Consider the following 21869-nt stretch of genomic DNA (forward strand, 5'->3'; position numbering starts at 1 on the left):
ACACAACGTGTGCAACGTGTTGTCGGAACAAAACTAAGCAGACGATACAAACCTTCTAATTAGCCAGATTAAGATATCGATAGAAATCAAATCGACCCCTCACCCAAATCCAATCTGCTCTAACGATAAAACGGTTTTCTCAGCCGAATTTGACATTCGCTGAATGGATCAGAATTATTTTAATATCTGTTGGTTGTTTTCACAAGTTACAATGAGTTCCCGTTCCCCGGACAAGATAAAACTAAAAAATGTACGTGTCTTAATTTGAGGCATAAATCACGCTGTCAAGTATTTCAGTATTTTTTTTTTCATCAGAAAGAAACGCGAATTAAAAATGTTACGTAATACAAATAACTAAATATTTCACATTATGTAGATAACTTGTTAATAAAAATCGGAAATATTCCATCAGTGAAATTGATTCCGGAAGAATCCCATTCACGCCTCGATTTTTTTATGCTCAGCATTTGTTTTCTCGTCCACGGGAGGAGCGGTTATTTCTTCACGAGGTTTACCTGTAATTCAATCACAAAATAATTTTATGAAAGGATCACGTTTGATATTATAGTTTGGTTACTTTTGGATTTGGAAGAGAAGATAAGTTTCTCCAAGTTGAGGAAAGATGCTTCTAGCGTGACTGATACTAGGAACGCTATCCCAAAAGTCATGACGAGGAGGCCGAAACAAACTGTGAATTGCTCAAACAACGTGTAGTAAAAGCGTTTCCGCATGGCGGAGTAGTAGGCCACAAGGAAGTCATAGTGGATCAGGTAGACGCAATAAGTCACCCGGCCAAGCGGTAAGAATCCTTTCCATGATAGTAACCGATTCACGATACCTGTGCGCAATGAAAATTTATACATGAAGGTCAAAATGATGTGGAACTGATTAAATAATAATACCTCCATAGCCTCGTGAGCATGCGAAAATAATCCAGGTTATAACAAAAGCCCAGGCTGTCCTGTGCAGAGGACCGTAAGTCATTTTGAGGAGTGAACTGACCTCGGGCACTTTTGATGGGTCGACATAAGGCGCCAAACCATAAACGATCGCCAGACCGACCGCTGCGGACAATATCCATCCCAAAACCACCAAAGGCTTAAATAATGAATTAATTATTAATTGTAAAGGCAAATTGCTAAATTACAAATTATTTACCTTGGCCAATCGACCCTGGGACTGTTTGGTTACGTGCAAGAACCATCCTGCCCAGATGCCCACAAGGTAAACTGGCGCTCTTGTCCACGGTTTGACGTAATAGTGATCATAATAATCGGCTGTAGTGGCCAAATCATCACTTAATAAATACAATGTTTAATTAATTGTGTGAAAGTAGAATGTTCCGGGATAACAGCACATACGCGCGCGTGACCCAAAGAGTAGGACTGAGATCGTCTCTTGCGTAAATGAAGAAGATTACACCTTGACAGATGAGTGCAACAGCGGCCAGCCATACAAGTCCCCATTTCCTCCATCGCCAAAGCGGATAAATGAAGAGAGGAGAGAAGATAAACAATTGCATATCAACCGCCAGGTACCACGTTTGACCCATGCACTACCAGAAAACATATTTTTAACAGATGAATAAAATTGATTCGTTTTCGGATCTTATTACCGCATAATCAGCATTCAAAGGAAACAAATTGTTAACTAGGGAAAACAAATCAATGTGTCAGATTAAAAATAATGAACTTTTTAATTTTTACGAATGTAAACGTACTGTATAGGAATTGTCTCCACCAGGCGAGGCGACAAGCATTTGAATACTTATTCACATCGTACCAGTTGGGACCGATACCGAAGTAGACGATTAAAGTTGCGATGAAGCCAAGGATGAAGGCATACACAATCGTCAGTCTCAGATATCGGTGCAAATAGTAAAGGCCGACGTTGAATTTGCCTTTGTTGCGGTCCAATTCACGGAGCAAAAGAAACGATACAAGTAAGCCACTCATCAAGAAAAATGTGTCTACCGAAACGCTGGCGTTGCCAATAGTTTGCATGCCCAATGTTCGAAAATCCTGAAAAAATAATGATTGAGCATGAATGATTGAATGGAATGATTGATTGTTTACATAATGAACTATTGTTATAATATTTTACCTCGGTTACCGCTTTTCTATTCATGATCTTGGCTGCAGCAATCCCAAAAGTGTGGCCTATGACGACCCAGCAAGTTGAGAAGAAGCGGATGCCGTGAATACAGCCGAAATTGTCGTTCGAAGACGAAGCTGTAACTTTCATCGACAGGATTTTACGGCCGTTGTTTAAGATCGAAAAACAATGCAATGCGCTTAGGAGTTTCCCGTCCTGTTTGGCATCAAAGTCAGTCCCGCGGTACATTCGCCAGGCTTCGTGAATGGTCGCCATCAAAACAAAGATACCGACAAGACTCAGTACCACACTGTTAACAATAAAAATTAATTTGATAATTTCGTCTATGGTTATTTGTTAAAAGCTTTTGAATTAAATTACATGACGGTGATGGTGGCTCCATCAAATGTCGGCGGATCGTTGTTTTCTTTAAAGCAATATTGCTCGTCAGTCACGGTCACGATGGAATAATTTGCGATGACGTAACTGCCAATGAGCTCAGCAACCGCTTGACCGAGGTCGGCAGCACTGCAAGATGATGGCAGGCAGAATGTGGTACTAGGATAAATGTAAGTGCTGGCATCCGCCACGGACACTTTTGGCTCGACCCGATCCGATCCCAATAATCCCAAAAGCTGAAAAATAGTGACAAAGTTCCTTCTTCCTTCGTGGTTCTCATTGAATGATCTCGGAGGTAGAATTTCGGACTGATCGACTGCCACTGGTTGAAAGTAGACGCTGCAGTATTGCCCATCGAATCCGGGTGCCCGAACGGCCAGACATTCATCGAAAAGTCCATCCGCGTGAATGTTACGTGATCCAAATAACCCCGGTGGAAGCTTGGCTGAAGACTCTTGCACTATTTTTTAAATAAATAATTAATGAATTACACAATGTTTGTCCCAAATTTCGAGATGTGATAATCACTTGTTATCTAATCATCGTTACCAGATGTCATTAGTAAGTGAAAATAAGGTCATTGTTCAATCTCTAGTCACCTTTTGCATCCTTCATTATCAGTTCTTTATACGACAGAGAATATAATAATCAATACAATTCAACCTTTGTAACATGACTAATAGGACAGATCTTCCACACACATCCGCCATGTCATTCAACGATATCGTAAACACGCTATTACAACATTTTTTTAAACACATAGTTCAGTTTTGAATATTATTCCATGATTATTATTAATGCAGCTTCTTTTTCAACTTACTTTGTAAGGCCCATAGACTTTGGTTGGCGTAAAGGTTATGAACGTAATACTGGCTATCTTGTAAACATTGTTGACTAATATTTTTAGCCACCGCCGTTGGGAATGAAGAAGATTTGAGTGCGGCGAAAACGTTGTGAAGTGTTGACGTTAAATCAAAAGTGGACCCACTTTCCTGAAGTTGTTGGCTAATTATATTCCTCCACTTTTCAAAAGATCGTTCACTCTCCGGTGAAATGATTAACGCCGGATTTATGAATTGTTGAGACTGGCCTCCTACCCAAAGTAGAAGAAAGGTAATCTTCCACAGCATGGAACCCATAACGAGTGACTGAAAAGGACAACAGCTCCGAAATTTTTGACTGACGACTAATGAACACGTCCAGAGAATTTATACCCTTAATCAATCTCATCAGTCTCATACAATTGTACTCTTTGGAAGTTGGAACTTTTTATCTTTGGAACAAGTGACAAGGTGGTTTATCTATGCTTTGTGACTATATCCCCTAGATTAAACGTTGCACAATGGTATTTCCGCTTGATCCCAAACCGATCACAATGAAATCAAAAATTAACACACATACCTTATGGTCTAAGTTTCTGGTGCACCGCGTGGTCTACAATGTTTGAAGTGTTGAATTTATTGGTCGAGGCAGAGTCGTTTACAGTAAATTATTCTGATCGAGGTAAATGAAAACGTTTCTTTTTCATTTTATTTCTTTGATAATAGATTTTTAGTGCCATTTACGTCGAGTTCTAATGTAAACAAGAATTTCCTCTGTCGAAAGCAAATGTTATTTTCAAAATCGATCCGGCGACACGGCGTTCGACCCGTTCGTATGTCAAAATGAATGAGCTAATAAAGTTCCGAGGGCCATCTGGTGACGGATGTAAATTTGATTCACCATTGCTTCAAAGATGGAGTTGTAGTCAATAAAATTTCTTTATGAAGATTTTTGTTGACCAACTCAAGTTGACCATATACTCGCCCATTTTCGTTTTCAATTAATTTATTACTCGTGCCGTGCGTGCCCAATGTGTTAATTAAAACGTGCTGAAATATTCCAAGTATGGCCAGCGACATCGACGAATCAGCAGTAAGATTAGATACTGCTGATCCGGAAGAAGTCCAAGTTGCAGGTCCCTCACTTGAACAACGTAACCAAAGAGCAAGTGTTATTGTTGTCCAGCCTTCGTCTACTGAAAACAGAATTGGTACCGTAGAACTGGAAATCACGAATGAAGCTCAAACAGATCAGGATAGTCGTGATAGTTTAGCTGAAAGTAATGGACCATTGTCCCCTATTTTGATCAGAGGCAGGCGACGCAGGCCTAGAGGTATGCTAAAGAATTTTCCTCCCTTTTCTCATTAATAATTTTTATATTTCTCATTCATTAGATGAAGATAATGATGATGAAGAAACTGAAGATGGGGGGCCTCCTTCAAGGAAATCTAAATCAGATTCTGCTGGCGGTTTTCTCCCAGAAAAAGAAGACAAAACTGCTGTAGATGATGAAGAAGATGGACAAGTAAGTCTGTTGCTAAGTGGAGTACTTTTTTTGTGTTATCCTGCATTATTCATATGGTTATAGGTCTGCCCAGTATGTTTTGATGTTTGGAGCAACTCTGGATCCCACAGAGTTGTGTCGTTAAAATGTGGACATTTGTTTGGGCAAGCATGCATAGAACGTTGGGTTCACTCTGGTGGCAAGGGGGCCAGGTGTCCACAGTGTAATGAGTCCGCTCAAAAGAAGGATATTAGGCCTATATATGTTAGAAATTTAAAGGTAACTAAAATTTGTTAAAAACAATTGTTTCCTACTCTAATATCAAAATGGTTGATTTCCAGGCAATAGACACGACAGAAAGAGACAGAGCCTTGTCAGCTCTAGAGCAGGAGAAAGAAAACCGTCGTAGGTTAGAGTTAGAGTATCACAAACTTCAAATTCAAACAACCGCCAAAGAGCAAGATATTTTACGATTGCAACAAGAGTTACAACAATGCCGTGCAGCTTTGTCAGGCGCCTGTTTAGCAGCCAGTGGCCAGGGAGCCGAATTACCTTTAGCGGGGGCAGGTCCTCTATTTGGATCTCAACCTCCTGGAATACTAGGCCGTCGTTTAGTTCTGGATTCGACACTGGAGCTTTGTAAAGAAGGCCAGTGTCGCGTCATGTCTTATAGCGAACATTTAACTCTGCTCGTAGTGTCTTATGCTGGAACAAATTCGCACTTGACGGGCACTGGTATCAAGAAAGTAAACGCACTGGGAGGATTTCGCACTGTCGGTTACATCGCCGTTCACCGAAAGCCCATCCGCGACATGGCCTTCCACCTGGAACAGAACGACCTGCTTCTGACTGTTTCGTTGGACAAGACGGCCAAGCTGGTAAACGTCCACAGTGACATCTCAGTCACTTCGTACCAGTGCGATGCACCTCTTTGGAGTTGCGCATGGAATGCCGACAACAAATACCAATTTTTCGTTGGAACTGGCACTGGCAAGGTTTTACTTTACGATATGCGCAAATCCGGCGATGCAGTTGAGTGCTGGTCAGAGCCCAACAGCATGTCGCCCGTCACTGGACTTGCTTACCTTCCATTCAGGTGAACCTTTTAATGTTTTATGTAATTTTGTTTTTGTTCCTGGATAATTGACTGAATTTGATTTTCTTTTGCTAGTCCGGTGACCACTTTTCCCAGAGGTGGACTCTTTGTTCAGCGTTTGCAGTCGTGTGTCTTCCACGAGTCACGGACAGACGGCTTTGTTCCACATACACTGCCTTTGGATGGGTCCTTCACATCGCTTTGCATTGAGCCAGAGACGCGCCATTTTCTGGCCTCGTCTAGGCCCAGCACCGCTCATCCCCAAGTAATAATTCACATTCGTTCTTGACATTTCAATTAGAATCTGGCGGTAATAAGGGTCATCCATTTAGGCTCGCCATACCGTCTGTGCTCCTTCTTGGACTCCATTGGGTAGCGATTCGTCCACCGGCCTTTGCAGTAGTCACGCTATTACGACCATCCAAGCTGGATCACAGCAGAAGTTGCTCTCCCGTTCGTGCCTCCTTACTGCCCCGGGCTCCACTGAAGGTAAATTATTGATTATTTCACGCCTGAATTGACCCACAAATTAATTTTTGTTTTAATTATTTGCATCAGGCAAGCAGCTAATGGTGGCTGCCCATCAAGAGGCCGCCCAGTGTATTTCGCTATGGGACGTCAATTCATCGGCAGTGCTTCAAAAGCTGCCCTGTTCAGATCCCGTTTTGGATCTCCTCCCTATCCGCGTCAATGGCGTCCATTTCGTTGCTGCATTGTCGGAAAAGAATGCCCGTTTCTACAAGTGGACATAAACCAGGAATATTTCACTTTTTCAGTAATTATTATTACCACTATGGTCATTTCTATACCAAAACTCTGAGATTTTGTACAAATTTTTGTAAATATGAACACGTCCAATCCGGAAATTTTCTCGTTTTTTATTTGGCTATAACTTCTATCCAAAATTATAAGTGTATTAGGTTTCTTTTTGTTTGCTTCATTGTTCTAAGACTAACATGTAACAACAATTGTTTTCCAAAAAGGATAGAATGCTTTTGAGAGCAGGTTTTTTCAAAAGAACAAAAAGTAATCACTTTGTGGTCCCAACTATTCTTGAGAAGCTATGGAACAACCTCAGCCCCGACTTTCAAGTGGAAAGGAATTGGAATTCCCACTCGTCCTTCGAGTGAAATGTTGGGTAAAAATGGCAACGATTGCAAGATAAAATTGCACAGAAAAAGGTATTACAAAAATCAAATGTGCGTGTGACGACTTGTCGAGAGTGCGCTGAATTTCTAGTCAATAGAAAGTTCACTTGTAAGTAATATTGCAAAAACAACGCCAGGAAAATGTGGATTTGGACGTTGGTAAGTAAAAAGTCGTGTCAAAAATTTAAAAAACAATTATCCATCTTCAGCAAATTTCTTCAAATCAAGGATTAAATTTCGTGGTCTAAATAATCGGTATCTGTTGTTTGATCACTAAAAATTGTGCGTGAGCTAAAATAGTTTTTTTTTGTTTTTCAAACGACGAATCCAGAAATGCCGCCTTCAAACTCGGTCAGGATAAGAGACTTTAAAAACGTCAAGTAATCATTTTCGGTTGCGAAAGACATGCAGTGGCCAAGAAATAGGTGACCCCTTTAGAATGAAAAGAAAAAAAGAATAAATAAAACAGTAATTTATAATGAAATATGCATCATCATACTTTTTGGGAACAGGAACATCTCTCTCGATAAAGGTAACGCACCATCTTGAAAGAGAAATCGTTTGTTAAAATGCAAAGTTCCAGTTTAAAACAATTTGTTAATACCTTGTGGGAGTGTTACGTTTTGAATCACCTCCGAGGTACCACAAAATGTTCTCCAAATCCCAGCGACCGTGGACCGTATGATTCTGTAATTGAATTTTGTGTTTAAACGTAAAACTGATCACAAAACTATCTTGAACATTCGATGGGGATTTAACCTTAAGATCTTTGAGGATTGTAAATCTGGCTTGGCAGAATTCAAAAGGACATTGCCGGAATCCTTTACTCTTGGGACCGGAATAGTGAACTTCGAACATCGATTTAGATAATAGGATCTGCATAAAAGAAAGGGAAAAGTTGAAATTGAAATTCATGTTTTTTTTAAAAAAAGAGTTATCAATGTTTTTTGTTTACCTTGTCGTTCAAACAGAGCTTATCTATGACGGGATGGCGGCCGAAAACAAGTTGGTTATCTTTACGATACTCCTCAGACCAGTCTGCCCATTTGAGCAAAGCTGGTAGTAACAATTCTTTGAAGTGCAGCGGTCTCCTGAGATCACCCTGGCAAATGGATTCCATCAAGATAGCGCCACTTGGTTTACAGTCGGCAGATCGTAATCCAGGTAAGACGTCACAGACCTTTACCCTTGGTCCAATCTATTGCGAAAGTAAAGTTATTATCGTTGCTCAAACCGTAAAAAAAACAAAACATATCAGCAGCGGAATTAACCTCGACGGCGACGTCCTGGTCGACTAGTTCGCTGAATATCCAAGTACGGATATCTCCGGCCGTCTTTTTGGCAAACGCACCCTGTTCCAACCTTTCTTGCATTTCCGAGATCTGATCGTTTACGGCTAGTTTCTCTCGATCAACGTCAAATAGCCAGGGATAGTATTGAATCAACTGAAGTACGACATCCGTTTCAGCGTTTGTGTGGCTGCCAAAGAGACAAAGTCGATTTTTACAATCCAACTATACAAAGTCTGCACGTAAGCCAATATCAAATCTAGTTTACCTGAAATTTGAAGTGTGATCACGTGCGCTTTCGACCGTCATCAAATTAGGGCCCCAAAGAGCTGCTAAATTGCTGACGGACATTAAATTCTTCTCACATTTATTTTGCACGGCGTGCAAGTGGCCTAATAGTTTTCGTAATGTTCGCCTGTTGACGTGGGGTAGTCCACTAATTAGGTGCTTGTACAGGTCCAACTGATGCTCGTGACTGTCCATGGCTAGACCATCAATCCACTGGGAATAGAGCTCATTAGTGAGCAGCGGTTCAGGTAATGTGCGCAAGAACCGTTTGAGAACGTTAGCAACATCGTGTTCGGTATATTCCTCACACGAAATATGAACATTCCAGGCGTCGTAGCGGAGTCCGACCAGTAATCGATTGATTTTGGATTGTACTCCACTTCTTCTGTAAATACCCTCCGTGAGCATGCCGTAGGTTTCGATGAATTTGATGCAGCATTCGACCAGAACGGGAACATCGTCAGCCGTGAGTTGGTGATCCCCCAAATCGGTACCGGATTGGAGAGCCACGGCCCGGCTCAAATGATACCAGGCTTCCGTTTCGGCTTTGAGATCGCTTTGAATGTAGCACGTGTGGTCGGCCCAGTGAATAACTATTGGCGAACCAACTTGAAGGGCGTAGGGACTTCCTCCGCCATCGCTCAATTGAGACACGGAATGGACTTTGCGTAAATCTTCACAGATGATTGGACCGACCGCTTTCTTAACCCAGAGCTTTTTGCTGTGCGACTGGATGAGTAGCCAAGCTATTTGCCATTCTCCCGTAATGCCGTCTTTGATGAATACCCGACCGCAGCGAGTGAAGCATCTCCGTAACTCGGATGAAAATGTGTGTCCAAAGGCGTCCTCTAATATCCACTCCATCCATTTGAAGCGTTCTTTTTCAGTATTCACCGTTATGAGGATCTTGGATTTTTCCTTGGAACTTGCTAGCTCAAAGCAGAGTAAATCTTCGGCGCGAGAGAGACCAATTGACACGAGTTTTTCCAGATTTATCACGTAGACCGGGGCTTCGGTTCTTTGGGCAGCGTACGCGTACAAAACACGGTTTTTCAATTCTGTCCACAAACTCTGTGGATCTTTCTTGCTGCCAGTTATGCTCCAGCTAAGCATACCGGCATGGCCTAAGCCATCTGTGGAACCTAGTTTCATTTGCTGTGTAGTAATGCTACTGCAATCCAACTGATCCGAGTCTTTCGATGCCAGTGACACATTAGTAGAAAGTCTTTTTAGCCCAGTTAACCAGTCTACGTTAGTAACTTTGTTCATCAGACCTTTGACTTTCTGCTTGTGGGTTGCATTTCGGGGTGCAGATGGGCAAGCAGGGAATTCTTCCTCTTCTTCGCTGGTGGCAGATGACTCACCATCTGGCAGAACCCGAGCTGGAACTTTTTCTACCTTCAATTCAAATTCAACTCGTCCGTTTTCAATTGCCACAGGGTCGTACTGGTGAACCTTGAAGCTGGCATTTCTTTTGGGCAAGGGAGGTGGCGCAGAAACATCTGTGAAATCAATATGACTCAACTTTAGCAATTCAGAGTGCTTTGGTCGATTTGATGTTGCTATTGATTTTCTCTGGAGTACTGGATCGAAAGCATCTAACAGGCTTTGGCGAGGTCGTGTTGGCTTGGAGGTTTCTTGCCGGGAATCTAGCCGAAACATCCTTGAATCGGCAGCAGTAGCTGGAGTCAAGTTGCTGGCCATATCTGGGGGGTAAACGATTTGTGAATTCCGGAAGACAACATTCTCGTAAAGGTCTTCCTGCTCGTAGGCCATTTGTAGCCAAATAGTTAAGTAGGTACGTTGATCACGGTGTCACACTAGTATGTTAAAAACTAACCACGAAACAATTCCTTTTTTTATCTGAAGTTTCGTACGAAGTTACTAACCCACACCTTTGTTTTGGTTTTGACAAGAAACGAATGCCATCTGGTGAGAATGCTGAGCGGAATGATGATTCAACAACACACAGATGAGCGGAGTGATTCATCAAAGGGCATTCATACACATAGATACGCATTACGCATATTACATTGAAACCGAGGTTCAACTTTCTGGATTCTGGTCATCAAATACGGCCTTGTCATAGTGGTTGCGCATTTTATTTTTGTTTGCCAAAGAATGGTAAACTTGCGGAACTGAAGAAGCGTTAGAAAAGTGGGTGTTGCAGCAACCTACAGAATGCGCATCAGCGCGTATCTGTTTTAACATCCGTCAGCGTGCAAATAAACGCTGTTTTAGCTTTTCGTTTAGTTTCACTTGAATTCATTGTGTCAATAATTATGAAATTCTTAGAGAAACGCCTTGGTATACTCTTCATTAAAATGGGATGTAGCAGCAATCCAACGAACATGTTATCCTGAAAATGTAATGAATATGTAATGAATATGTCTAAAGAAATTAGAGACGATGAGCGGCAATGAAAGTGAGCAGATCTCGTGTCGTTAAAAACGCCCTTGTCACGTAAAACAAGGGAAAAAACCCCGGTTCGAGTATCTCTCCTTTTTAAAAAACAAATAGATTTATTACATCGCACTCTTATAATGTACTCTGCATTTTTACAAACGTTTTTATTCCTTGTGAGATAAGTATAAAGCCCCGTGTACTCTAAGACTTGTAGAAGAGTACCGACAGTGACACTAATATGTGTCGGATTGGCATATGTTTACTGAACTGGGAGCATTCATAGGTTAACGTTATCATTGATAAGAAGATTGGTAGAGGGAAAAGGGAATTTAGTGTTTTTACCAATCCAAGTCTGGGCTTACGGGAATTCCCTTTCCTTTTTTTTATCTGCATGGAATTGAGATCAAATATCCTCGTGGCATTTTGATTGTGCTTCAAATATTTTTCTTCCTTTTTATTTTTTCGACACCTCAATGGGAAGTGGACCAAGAGGTTTCCCCCTATAGCTTTCTATCTGCACTGTGAAAGGTGGGAAATTGCTAGAGAAAGTCGTGATTCAAAATAAAATTTCATGCAAATTTCAACAGTTTTCTTTTTCTTTTTAAAATAATTGTTTCCAAAAGACCTGCGTAATGCACCATAGTCCCTTCCGTTCGTAATGTCCATATATGCTTGTCCATTTCGTTGCATTTCCTTTGTGGTAACTCCAACCATTTCCCCACCGTGTATAGTGTATACGTTTATAAAGGGCGTGTACGCAATTTCAAATTGTGTTCTTTAAGGCGGTCCGAATCTGCTGGATAAACCGTGGTGATTGGTTGGAGAACGGCCTAGCAACCGTATCAGCTGTTTTCCCCTCCCATTTTTTCCCTTAAAACCTAAAAAAACAAGCAGAAGAAGCTATTCTTGATTATTTTTCGATGAGAAACCGAGGCGTGCTGTTTGATGTTTATTTTCTCCTTATAACTTAAATTCATTGCAAAATTTCTTCAATTCACATCTGATTAACGAAGTAGAAAATGTGGTGTCTGGTATCCCAGCCGAACGCAACGAAAAATGCAGATTTGGTAATAGAAGTACGACTCAGTCACAAAGCCACGGGGCAGGAGTGTCTCAGTCAGGTGAAACAAATTACTTTTCTGAATGTAAAAATTTTTTTGATCTGAGTTTTAATGTTTTTTTTTTCAAAATATTTTTAGGTCTGTCAAAAGCTTGGAATTATTGAATCAGATTACTTTGGCCTCCAGTTCACAACAGTCAGAAAAGAAGAAATCTGGCTGAACCTGAGAAATGAAATCCGACAAGAAATACATGCTCATCCTTTCAGACCGACCTCCACTGATGGAAGCAAACCTGCAGCCATCCGTTTCAGATTGAAAGTAAAATTCTGGGTTCCACCTCATCTCATCTTGCAGGAATCCACAAGGCAAAACCAATATTTTTTATCACAATACAATATGTTCAGCCATTTGAACAATTTGATTGAAAATTAGGCATCAGTTCTATCTGCAAGCCAAAGTTGATTTGATTGAAGGCAGGTTATCAGTAACAGAACCAGCAGCTACAGTTAGAATTTGTGCTCTTGTAGCTCAATCGGAAATGGGAGATGCAACAGGAATGCCCTGCCAAACAGAGTCTTACTTACTCAGTTTTTTCCCTCATGTGACTGTTAAAGACCTTGAATCATTTCAAGCCAGCAGGGATGAGTGGATAGCCAAAATCCTTCAACAACACCAAACCCTAAAGGTTGCTGCCCTCCTAAAGCAATCATTTGGAACCATTATCAACATTGTTGTTATGAATTTAGGGTATGTCTTCCACTTTGGCCGAGTATTGGATGTTGAAAGAAGTCAGCCAATTAAAAGACTACGGTACCGAAACGTTTCGGGCACGTTGGATTCTTGCCGAACACAGTGCATCTATGCGAGAATCGGTACAAAGTACCGTAGCAGTAAGCCCACAAGGTGTATGCATAACAAGTCTTGAAAGCGAACATCGCTTGAGGTATAGTTCTTTTTTAATTCGCTATTCAAATGATCGAAATAGAAACAAAAAAAAAATCTGTTTTTCCCTTATAGCGTCCCGTTCTGTGCAATTCAAGCTGCCACGAATCATAATGTGCGATTTTTATTGAAGCATCGGAATGACCTCGGTGGAGTCGAGTGCGCCTCACTCAAGTTAGAGACTTATCAGGCATCAATCGCGCTGTATCGGTCCATAACTGAAAAACATGCATTTTATAGTTGCGAAACTGTACGTAGCGCCGTGACGTCGCAATTCGTGCGAGATTTAAAAGGAACTATTGCGTCTTTCTTCAACGAAAACACAGATCTTGGTAGCGCCACGAAATCGTTATTTATTTATTTTTTCAATTCACCTATGTCAACCCACGATATTTGTTATCTTGCAGGAAAAAAGTATATTTTTGACATTCAACGCACCTGTCGGGAAGTTTACGACAATGCTAGACGGATCCTTTATCAAGCTGGGGATACACAAGTTCCTGCTCCGTCATCGCCTTCCTTGAGTTTTCCTACAGGACTTACATCATGCTCTGACGTTTCGTGCAAAGTACGTAGACGGTTATTGGGTTGAACGATTTTAGATTACATTTTTACAATTTATTTTGTTTATTGTTGATAGACTACGAGAGAACAATTCAGTCGTCTGCAGGAAGCTCTTCTCTGTCGCATTTGTATGGATGATGATATTTCGGCAGTGTTCTGTCCTTGCGGACACGCCGTTGCTTGCTCTTCATGCGCAAAGCGTTGCGTTCAGTGCCCGGTGTGCCGAGCTCCAGCCAATCATACGCAGCCTATTTTTTTACCTTTGTCGGTCGTTAAGGAAGGATTCACAATGAACAATGGTATTTTTAGTTCTTTGTTTAATCTATATGCACATGTGTGACGTAATACGTTTTTTTGGTTAGGAAACAAACGATTGGAGCAATACGAAATCGAGGTCTAACGGTCTATCTACTTGCGCTACCCCCTAACCCAACTTTGATATATTTCGTACTTCAATGCAAACTACGTGACTTCTGTGATCCGTAATTTGGCGGAAAAAGAGCGGCTTGATCCGTTTTTGTTTTCACTTACTTTAAATACCTCTGTATTTGTACAACTAACTTTATGTGATGGCTTTGTATTTTCCAATTTGAATTTTTCCAGAGGCTGATAAATTATGCTTTACATTTCACCTACTCTGTTAATTCTTTGGCTATGATTCAATTATTCAGTGTCAACAAGTCATTGGGCTATTTAAAAAGAGGGTCAAGATTGTGTATTCCACTCATTTGACAAAGAATCAAAAATGAAAGTATATATATACAGAACAAAGGAGATTTTCAAGAACCTACAGCTTTGCATTCAATCAATCGTCATCTTCGTCATCGAGAGCTGCACGCCTTCGGTCAAATTTGACGGTCGTTTCTTGTTTGGTTTGCTGGCTGACTTGCTCCAGCAGGCCTTTTAGCTCATTTTCTCCAAGTTGACCTCCAATCTGTCCTCGTCTTGCCATGTTCACTAGCAAGTTTTCCACCATAGCTGCTTTTTCAGGTTTGGCAATCCTAATAGTGTTTACTGTGAAACAAAATATTAATAATAAAATAACACAAAAAAAGCTTAAAATTTTTTAGTTGTTACATCTTGCTCTGGCAGACTGATTCAAAACTTGTGACAAGATGCTATTTTTCATATCTTCTTGCTGTTTCCTCTCATCTTCCTGCTTCTGCGCAGCCTGCAGAATGTTGAAATGTAATCCCGAGTCAAGCAGAACTGTCAAACTAATATACCTGACTTGGATCCCCTTGACTCTGTTGTTGCTGTTGGCGCATTGCAGCCATCCTTTGGGCCCTGATAGCTTGCAGTTCATCATCAGCCATCTAGAAAGGAAAAAAGAAGAATCCAGTAAAGCATGGTTAAAAGGAATGACGAATGACGGACGGTGACGAAATATTGTCCTACGTTGTTTTGACTGACTAAAAGGAAATTGAGTGCAAATAAGAAAGCTATATCCCTAAATAATTCAAAATAGGGCGTACCTTGAACCAATCTTCACGATTCTGGTTAAAAGTTGAGGGATATAAATTACACGACACCCCAATAAGGTATCAAAATGAAAGTGAATTGTCTGCTGCTGGGATGCCAAACATTAGGGAGTGGAAGAGTGAACCGCCTTTTTTGTCTGCTTCACGAAAATCGGAAAATGTCACTTACGTGTTTTTCAACACACTTTTCATTAATACGTAATAATCTTATTAATAATTCAAACGAGTTTTATTTTTAGTAGGAAATATTTGGTAATTTTGATTAGAATTCAAAGAATGTGGACGTAGGTTAGGTTAGGGTTCTAATCTGAATTACGGTGTTCGTTTGTTTAAGCCAATAGGCAACTCAGCATCTCTTAATACAGGAGCCCAGTTTTTGGCTGAAGTGAATAGTGAAGGTCGATTCTGTGTGTTGTGTTTTTAATCTGATTGATTTCGTCTCTACAATATTTGGGTAAGTTTCATACTTTTCTTCTTTTTTCTAACAAGTTTGGCGGTTTTCCACTTGATCAAGTTCTCCATTCAGTTCCACAAATTCTAGAAGAGGTTGAAAGGATATTAAGCCAGACAGGTAGAAAGATTCCATTCATTTCCAAATTGTCATCAGTGACAGTTTATCAAGCGATCAAATAAGGTGTATGTGCGCCAGTGTGTTGGTGATATTATTTGTGAAAGATGTGCATGAAGATACAAGGAATTCTGTTCAAGCATCCATTTTACGTGAAAGCCAGAATAACTTTGTATTCGTTGTTTTGGGGAAATCGTAAGACTTTCTTTTACATTCTTGAGCTGCTTCAAGGAATGAAAAAGAATAACACCGTCCTTTTAGTCAACACTTTGCCTGCTTAACACTGACATCCTGTTCAATGAATAGCACAGCCCACACATCTTGTAGTATCTGCTATTAATAGGCAAAGCTGTTTACAGTAGGAGCCAGTCTTCTTGTGCAATGGTCTTTCAAGAGCTTTGCCATACCTCACTCCCCCTCCTTCAAGAGGAAAAATACAACCAGCTCTTGTGAATACTGTATAAAAGTAACACATTCACTCTGGAAACACATTCATTCTAAAGCTCAAGTTAATTATTAATCAGCCAAGAAGAAGTTACTCTCGGGACGGAGAAGAGAGCTCATAATTGCATTTTTTTTCTCGAGTTGGCTGAATGATGTCAGAGAAAAATTTGACAAGAAAAAAAAAGCAAAAGTAATAAAGAAGAGGGGCGTTTCTAGCTAGTTGATTGATGGGAGAAAGAGCACAATATCGATCCGCTTAACTTAGTTTGTGGGGGCATTTTTTTAATGCCACGGCTGATCGGATTGAAAGACTTTCCTTTTTTTCTTCTTCTTTGCAGATTATTATCATCTTGCTTCATCCGCCGGGTTGTCATTCGATCGAAATAGGACCAGCGGCAAAAAGAGGAAAATGTTATTTGATGCGCAAGCACCGCCTCAAACATATTTTATCTGAGCTGACCAGAAGAAGAAAGTGACTAGAAGAGGAGTTTGGTGGTGTGTTTCAAAAAATTAAGTGTCTCGTTGGAATTAGTCGTCTAAACGACGACGTGAGAAACTCATGCAAAAGACAGTGGGACTCACGCGGGTGGGATCTGGACGGGCTTCGGCTGGTCGTGGTCAACGCAATAATTTCGGCTTTCATCTATCGAACGTCAGCTACGATGGAAAAATCGCCGGACTCTACGACTTGGAGGAAACCCTTGGTTAGTTAGTTATCACACATGTTCGTGTTTCTAATCGGATTACATAAAATTATCGCCCCTTTTTTTTTATTGTTGAAAGGTCGGGGCCATTTTGCGGTCGTGAAACTTGCTCGACACGTTTTCACTGGCGAAAAAGTGGCCGTCAAAGTGATTGACAAGACCAAGTTGGATGAAATATCACGAGCGCATCTCTTCCAGGAAGTGCGCTGTATGAAGTTGGTCCAACATCCGAATGTCGTTCGTCTCTACGAAGTTATCGACACGCAGACCAAACTTTATCTCATCCTGGAACTCGGCGATGGCGGGGATCTGTACGATTACATTATGCGGCATGAAAACGGGCTCGATCAAGAGTCGGCACGACACTACTTTAGACAGGTATTTGCCTTTTGACAAATTTGCAAGAGACCCAAGACGATAAGCGTGTTACGATCCTCCTTGGATCGTTACACTAGAGGGGCGTATTTCTATTAATATCCATTCTCTGTCCGCCGGCCTGGCGTTGTTCGATTACGCTATAAATAATTTGGCAAAGACTTTGGAATGTTGTGTGGAGAGTTAAGCGTTTGTAGGGCAATCTATTTACAGCCTTGATTGATGAAAACTCCTAATATGTGGAAGTTATTACCGCTGACTTTGTGTATTTCTTTTGTCACACGTAGGTGGTGCACGCCATATCGTACTGTCACCAGCTCCACGTGGTTCATCGAGACCTCAAACCAGAAAATGTGGTCTTCTTCGAGAAATTGGGCATGGTCAAATTGACAGATTTCGGTTTCTCCAACAAGTACAACCCTGGCCAAAAGCTAGAAACGTCTTGTGGATCGTTGGCTTATTCGGCACCTGAAATTCTTTTGGGAGACTCTTACGATGCGCCCGCAGTCGATATCTGGTCATTGGGAGTCATTCTTTACATGTTGGTTTGTGGCCATCCGCCTTTCCAGGTAATAAATTTAATCCCAAATTGGCCAAAGGAATTTTTACGATTTTTAATTCCCTTTTTGTAGGAAGCCAACGACAGCGAAACCTTGACCATGATCATGGATTGCAAATACACGGTTCCACCTCACGTATCGGAAGGCTGTCGTCGACTGATTGGTCGAATGCTCCAGCGTGATCCGGCTAACCGCGCAACCCTTGAAGAGATCGCCAACGATCCTTGGCTACAAGATGGTGCCGCAGCTTTGCCACCTGCACATTACTTGCCGTTGGTGTCCCGTGAGCACCTCACAGAAGATGATCACGCCATCATATTGCAAAAGATGGTTAATGGCAACATCGCCACCAAGGAGGAAATCCTAGACGCGCTAGACAAAGACGAGTACAACAATATCACGGCTACGTATTTTCTGTTGGCTGAGCGCAAATTGAGAGCCCAGCGACAAGAGCAAGCACAAATGATTAGCCGTCGACAACCTCCTCCTCCTCCCGCCCCTCCTCCCCCTTTAGAACCCGACCCAAAGGTATAAGCGTGAATCATATTTAGTTGCTTTTCTTTGAACAACTCAATAAGTGCTTACTTTTTCCAGGAGCAGTTGCCATTCCAGGAAGAAAAAATTGCTTACAAAACTATACCAGTTTTTACCAGTCGAACAGTAATGGAAGCTATGCAGACCTCAAGTATGGGTCGTCAGCGCAAGTACAGCGATGTCGTTGAAGAGGATGAAGCGACTGGGGGAAGTGGCAGTGAATCGAGTCGACGAAGCCAAAGGTATTGTTCATTCAAGTGCGTTACCGATTAATATTAATGAAATTGGGTTTTTCTTTAGATCTTCTAGCAACTCATTGGCTAGCCAACGGACGTCCAATACCTCTTTAGCTAGTCAGAGGGCATCCAATAATTCTTTGGCAGGGAGCTTGAGAGCTCGTGGGCTATTGGCCAACGTATCCGCTCCTATTCAAGCAGCCATCAACAAGGGCCCAACTCGTTCGTCGGAATTGCGACTTGATTTTGTCGAAAAGATGACACCGCAAGTCTCCATTACAAAGTTGACAGCAGCGAGCTCAAAGCCGCTAGAACCACAAAAAAGTGTCGATCAGTTTATGGAAGTTCCTGCGCCGTTTCCAACCACCTCCAACATTGGCCTGGGTCTACGAAGTCCTCGAACCTCACCTCTAACGTCTCCTGTGACTGGCCAACGGATTGGAATCATAGCCGGATTAGGATCCGGGCGGGCAACGCCAGCCTCCATCTCTCCAACCTCACCTTCAACTACCCCATCTTCACCTGGATCATCTCCCAACGTCATGTCACCGACGGTCAACAGCAAGAGCCGCTCTACCTTACCCTCACCCAACCGGGTCTTACATTCAGTTCGCAGTTCTCCTCAGCTGATCCTCAACGAAATCTTTGAGGAGGCCGAGAGCTGCAGTGATAGCGAATCGACCAGCAGGGGAGAATCAGCAATTGCTTCGGCCAAATCACCTGGATTGAGAATTCGAACGACATTAAACGGCCATAGACATCGGCCTTCTCAGTCTGGACGGGCATCGTCAGCAGGCCCCAGTGTCCGCACCTCAACATCTCCCCCTAGTTTGGTTAGGCGCTACGAACAAAGACGCCAATTAGCCAAAGCTCGCACGGCGTCGTGTTCGTCATCAGACGCCAGTGATGACGATAATGAGGGGCGGAAGAAGCGAGCAGAGAAACTCAAGACTCTTCCACCGAGGAGGGATTCCCACGACGACTCCAGTGACCCAGGTTGTGATGGCCCTGGAGGTGGAAATGATGGTGCTGGAGTATCTGGAGGTAAATTTTAAATCATTTGTTTCATTTGCGGAATAAGTGTTGTCAAATATCTACTTTAATTTAGGTGGAGGAACAACTTCGATGGATAGTTATACTCAACCTGGATCGAGTTCCCAAACACCAAAGAATTCAGATAGTGGCAATCAAAGTGGTGGCTCCTCAGGAGGACGGCGACATTTGCAAACGAGTGATGGCGTTGATCAGCGCAATCCCAGATCCCGATATCGCATTGTGGGTTCCTCCCACGGACGGAGATATACCAACGCATGTTTTTCTCTGCTAAGCCCTGGACTTGGCAGCGAAACTCATCTTCGAGTCTCACAATCACTCAGCTGTTTGACAGAAGTCTGCGAATCGCCCGAAAGCCCTCGTATCACTACCAACACCCTGGAAGTGCCGCTTCCGTCGACAGTGGGAGCCCGAGTGGCCGCCAAAAGTTGCAGCAATTTGGAGAAGATTGAAGAAACGGTTTCGCTGGATACATCCCCAGAATTGGTGCTCGTTTTACCTCCATCGCCGTTATTAACTAGTCATCCAGCTTCCGAGAAAGGATCTCTCGATACCGTCATCATTCAAGATGATGTCATGGATACGGAGCCGGAGCCGCCACTCACAGGCTGTAGTTGTAGTTGCACCACTCCAGCCAGTGGCAAGAAACATAAACGGCTCAAACAACTCTTTTCTCGTCGTGAAGGAACCAATTCGTCATTCAAGGTAATCAAAATTCTTTCATTTTTCGCCTTACGGAATTAAAAAAAGTAACGGTTTATTCATTCAGAGGTCAGATAAACGCCCTTCCGGACGTAAAAGTCGTGGCCGAAGTAGTGGTGAAGATGTTTCGATGGATGCTGACGGTAAACAGCCCGGAGCAGCAGAACCGGATTCAACAGGTGAAGCAGCCAGCGAAGCTGGTCGAGGCAAAACGATGAATTTTCTACGAAGCCGACTGTACAAAGCCCGTTCGCTGGGCTGTTTGGTTAAGGAAAGAATTTTAGTTGAAGCATCCCATTGCCAGTACGAGTTATGGAAACGATTTGGTCGTAAAGGTGGCATCCATGTGGGTGTTGTGAGCCCCAGCGATGTCAACATGAACGGACCAACTCACTCGCCAACCCCGGCCAAACTTTCAACCGTCACCTCTTGTTCTTCGTCGGCTGAATGTTCCACTCCATCCCCACTTGCCGTCGTGCACAATGTCACTCAGCACTGTACCTCGTGTTAAAAAAAGAAAATCTCGCCGTCATCCACCTTTCGCCCCCGCCCACCTTTCCCTAGCTTTTGTTTATATCATAAGAATTTATATTGTGTTTGAAAGTTATCGACTCCGCTAACGAGCGTCAAGGAAAGTACGATTAAAATTTTGTTGGTGTAATTCAGAACAAGAAGAGAAAAGAGGAGGAAAGAAAAATGGATATAGTCGCGCACGTAATTTTCGTGTTTCGATGTGTTCACACGCGCTCCCCCTTTCCATTGCAATCACTCGTCAGCTGGAACCAATGCCAGTGATATAAAACAACACAAAAAAGAAACCAAAATCATTTTGCAATTCAGATTTTGTTGGTTGTGCAAAAAGTTTTTTTAGAAAAAATCTCTTGTCTGTTCGTTTTTCTTTTTTAATTTGAAAATTTTGTGTGTGTGTTTGTGTGCGCGCGTTCTTTACCGGACTGCTGGAACACTCGAGATCTATCCACGCTAAATATCTCCATCTTCCAACACGTTAAGTCATTCTCTGTACAACTCCTCTCTCTCTCCTTTTTTTTAAAATATTGAGTTTTCGACAAATATGCTTTCCTCTCCAAAGTCAAAAGTGAACTTTCAAATTCCCACTTGATTTTTTTTTTAAGTTAAATGAATCAAAAAACAAAAAACAGAAAAAAAGAGAACATTGAAGTGAAAAATTTAGTGTGGACACCACGAAACCAAAACCCAATTTTTGTTGTTCTATTCATCATCATAGAGAATAATAAGCTGTAATGTGTGTGTGTGTGTCTCCTTCCTATATCACCTCGCCCGGAATATCCATCGCCGTAGAGTATCTTAACGTTGTGTGTTTCTGTTTTAGCTTCACTATAGACATTATAGAGAGAAATATTACTTTAATAACTCCCGTCTACCATTTGCGGTCATTCTTATCCGATTCTCAAAAAGTATCATGCAATTCCGGTTAAGAAAATCGACAACTACTGGAAGACGGGCGGGGAAACAACATACGAAAAATCCCCCTCCCCTCATAATCCCTCAAGCCGTCATAGGCGTATTTGTGAAGAAGAAAAAAGATAATTGGCCAAATGTGTGTGTTGTAAAGGACAA

At 41.9% G+C, this 21869-nt stretch overlaps 6 protein-coding genes across 12 annotated transcripts; 3 read left to right on the plus strand and 3 right to left on the minus strand.

Annotated features, from left to right (window-relative positions):
- Positions 1-284: 284 nt before the first annotated feature.
- LOC124207914 (nose resistant to fluoxetine protein 6-like) lies at positions 285-3632 on the minus strand. Its single transcript, XM_046605551.1, has 10 exons — positions 3314-3632; positions 2476-2953; positions 2104-2404; positions 1721-2021; positions 1616-1650; positions 1362-1555; positions 1159-1297; positions 903-1098; positions 578-838; positions 285-515 (listed from the first exon to the last, which is right to left on the minus strand). The coding sequence occupies exons 1-10, from the start codon at positions 3630-3632 to the stop codon at positions 439-441; spliced, it is 2301 nt and encodes a 766-aa protein (XP_046461507.1). The 3' UTR covers positions 285-438.
- A 313-nt stretch (positions 3633-3945) lies between these two features.
- Positions 3946-6781, plus strand: LOC124207917 (E3 ubiquitin-protein ligase RFWD3-like). The gene is made up of 7 exons (XM_046605562.1): positions 3946-4648; positions 4710-4840; positions 4904-5098; positions 5161-5915; positions 5991-6180; positions 6248-6404; positions 6474-6781. Exons 1-7 carry the CDS (start codon positions 4381-4383, stop codon positions 6665-6667), a joined length of 1890 nt encoding a protein of 629 aa, XP_046461518.1. The 5' UTR covers positions 3946-4380; the 3' UTR covers positions 6668-6781.
- Positions 6782-6808: 27 nt separating this feature from the next.
- Positions 6809-10623, minus strand: LOC124207911 (arf-GAP with Rho-GAP domain, ANK repeat and PH domain-containing protein 3-like). Of its 2 annotated transcripts, XM_046605549.1 has the most exons (7): positions 8621-10623; positions 8335-8542; positions 8019-8261; positions 7823-7939; positions 7668-7750; positions 7563-7607; positions 6809-7495 (listed from the first exon to the last, which is right to left on the minus strand). In XM_046605549.1, the coding sequence occupies exons 1-7, from the start codon at positions 10414-10416 to the stop codon at positions 7378-7380; spliced, it is 2610 nt and encodes an 869-aa protein (XP_046461505.1). In that variant the 5' UTR covers positions 10417-10623; the 3' UTR covers positions 6809-7377. The 2 variants fall into 2 exon arrangements, with proteins under 2 accessions (XP_046461505.1, XP_046461504.1); XM_046605548.1 differs by having other exon boundaries at positions 7668-7939; positions 8621-10586.
- A 1207-nt stretch (positions 10624-11830) lies between these two features.
- LOC124207919 (E3 ubiquitin-protein ligase MYLIP-like) lies at positions 11831-14244 on the plus strand. 2 transcript variants are annotated; one of them, XM_046605564.1, is made up of 8 exons: positions 11842-12167; positions 12246-12472; positions 12540-12792; positions 12854-13050; positions 13125-13381; positions 13457-13617; positions 13690-13912; positions 13976-14244. In XM_046605564.1, the coding sequence occupies exons 1-8, from the start codon at positions 12066-12068 to the stop codon at positions 14011-14013; spliced, it is 1458 nt and encodes a 485-aa protein (XP_046461520.1). In that variant the 5' UTR covers positions 11842-12065; the 3' UTR covers positions 14014-14244. The 2 variants fall into 2 exon arrangements, with proteins under 2 accessions (XP_046461519.1, XP_046461520.1); XM_046605563.1 differs by having other exon boundaries at positions 11831-12167; positions 13125-13617.
- A 67-nt stretch (positions 14245-14311) lies between these two features.
- LOC124207928 (programmed cell death protein 5-like) lies at positions 14312-15273 on the minus strand. Of its 3 annotated transcripts, XM_046605581.1 has the most exons (5): positions 15089-15205; positions 15012-15025; positions 14840-14929; positions 14691-14784; positions 14312-14627 (listed from the first exon to the last, which is right to left on the minus strand). In XM_046605581.1, the coding sequence occupies exons 3-5, from the start codon at positions 14927-14929 to the stop codon at positions 14419-14421; spliced, it is 393 nt and encodes a 130-aa protein (XP_046461537.1). In that variant the 5' UTR covers positions 15012-15025; positions 15089-15205; the 3' UTR covers positions 14312-14418. The 3 variants fall into 3 exon arrangements, with proteins under 3 accessions (XP_046461537.1, XP_046461536.1, XP_046461535.1); XM_046605580.1 differs by lacking the exon at positions 15012-15025 and having other exon boundaries at positions 15089-15273; XM_046605579.1 differs by lacking the exon at positions 15012-15025 and having other exon boundaries at positions 14691-14929; positions 15089-15232.
- A 128-nt stretch (positions 15274-15401) lies between these two features.
- Positions 15402-21670, plus strand: LOC124207910 (serine/threonine-protein kinase MARK2-like). Of its 3 annotated transcripts, none has more exons than XM_046605545.1 (9): positions 15402-15548; positions 16445-16810; positions 16890-17188; positions 17473-17754; positions 17818-18273; positions 18340-18521; positions 18580-19559; positions 19624-20273; positions 20338-21670. In XM_046605545.1, the coding sequence occupies exons 2-9, from the start codon at positions 16666-16668 to the stop codon at positions 20779-20781; spliced, it is 3438 nt and encodes a 1145-aa protein (XP_046461501.1). In that variant the 5' UTR covers positions 15402-15548; positions 16445-16665; the 3' UTR covers positions 20782-21670. The 3 variants fall into 3 exon arrangements, with proteins under 3 accessions (XP_046461501.1, XP_046461502.1, XP_046461503.1); XM_046605546.1 differs by having other exon boundaries at positions 18343-18521; XM_046605547.1 differs by having other exon boundaries at positions 18346-18521.
- Positions 21671-21869: the final 199 nt, after the last annotated feature.

The sequence above is a fragment of the Daphnia pulex genome, chromosome 11 (genome assembly GCF_021134715.1).
Source record: "Daphnia pulex isolate KAP4 chromosome 11, ASM2113471v1".
NCBI classification, from domain to species: domain Eukaryota; kingdom Metazoa; phylum Arthropoda; class Branchiopoda; order Diplostraca; family Daphniidae; genus Daphnia; species Daphnia pulex.

Excerpts from the sequence above, each read along its gene's own strand:
- LOC124207914 (XM_046605551.1), bottom strand. The coding sequence starts at position 3,632 with ATGGGTTCCATGCTGTGGAAGATTACCTTTCTTCTACTTTGGGTAGGA. Across the intron at positions 2,022-2,103 it reads ATAGAAAAGCGGTAACCGAG|GATTTTCGAACATTGGGCAT; the intron begins GTAAAATATTAT and ends TTATTTTTTCAG. Across the intron at positions 839-902 it reads ATGCTCACGAGGCTATGGAG|GTATCGTGAATCGGTTACTA; the intron begins GTATTATTATTT and ends CATTGCGCACAG.
- LOC124207910 (XM_046605545.1), top strand. The coding sequence starts at position 16,666 with ATGCAAAAGACAGTGGGACTCACGCGGGTGGGATCTGGACGGGCTTCG. Across the intron at positions 17,755-17,817 it reads GTGGCCATCCGCCTTTCCAG|GAAGCCAACGACAGCGAAAC; the intron begins GTAATAAATTTA and ends CCCTTTTTGTAG. Across the intron at positions 19,560-19,623 it reads TGGTGCTGGAGTATCTGGAG|GTGGAGGAACAACTTCGATG; the intron begins GTAAATTTTAAA and ends ACTTTAATTTAG.
- LOC124207919 (XM_046605563.1), top strand. The coding sequence starts at position 12,066 with ATGTGGTGTCTGGTATCCCAGCCGAACGCAACGAAAAATGCAGATTTG. Across the intron at positions 12,473-12,539 it reads ATCTTGCAGGAATCCACAAG|GCATCAGTTCTATCTGCAAG; the intron begins GCAAAACCAATA and ends ATTGAAAATTAG. Across the intron at positions 13,913-13,975 it reads AGGATTCACAATGAACAATG|GAAACAAACGATTGGAGCAA; the intron begins GTATTTTTAGTT and ends TTTTTTGGTTAG.
- LOC124207911 (XM_046605548.1), bottom strand. The coding sequence starts at position 10,416 with ATGGCCTACGAGCAGGAAGACCTTTACGAGAATGTTGTCTTCCGGAAT. Across the intron at positions 8,262-8,334 it reads ACCAGGACGTCGCCGTCGAG|ATTGGACCAAGGGTAAAGGT; the intron begins GTTAATTCCGCT and ends CTTTCGCAATAG. Across the intron at positions 7,496-7,562 it reads GATGTTCCTGTTCCCAAAAA|GGGTCACCTATTTCTTGGCC; the intron begins GTATGATGATGC and ends TTCATTCTAAAG.
- LOC124207917 (XM_046605562.1), top strand. The coding sequence starts at position 4,381 with ATGGCCAGCGACATCGACGAATCAGCAGTAAGATTAGATACTGCTGAT. Across the intron at positions 4,841-4,903 it reads ATGATGAAGAAGATGGACAA|GTCTGCCCAGTATGTTTTGA; the intron begins GTAAGTCTGTTG and ends ATATGGTTATAG. Across the intron at positions 6,181-6,247 it reads CCAGCACCGCTCATCCCCAA|GCTCGCCATACCGTCTGTGC; the intron begins GTAATAATTCAC and ends TCATCCATTTAG.
- LOC124207928 (XM_046605579.1), bottom strand. The coding sequence starts at position 14,922 with ATGATGAACTGCAAGCTATCAGGGCCCAAAGGATGGCTGCAATGCGCC. Across the intron at positions 14,628-14,690 it reads TCAGTCTGCCAGAGCAAGAT|TAAACACTATTAGGATTGCC; the intron begins GTAACAACTAAA and ends TTTGTTTCACAG.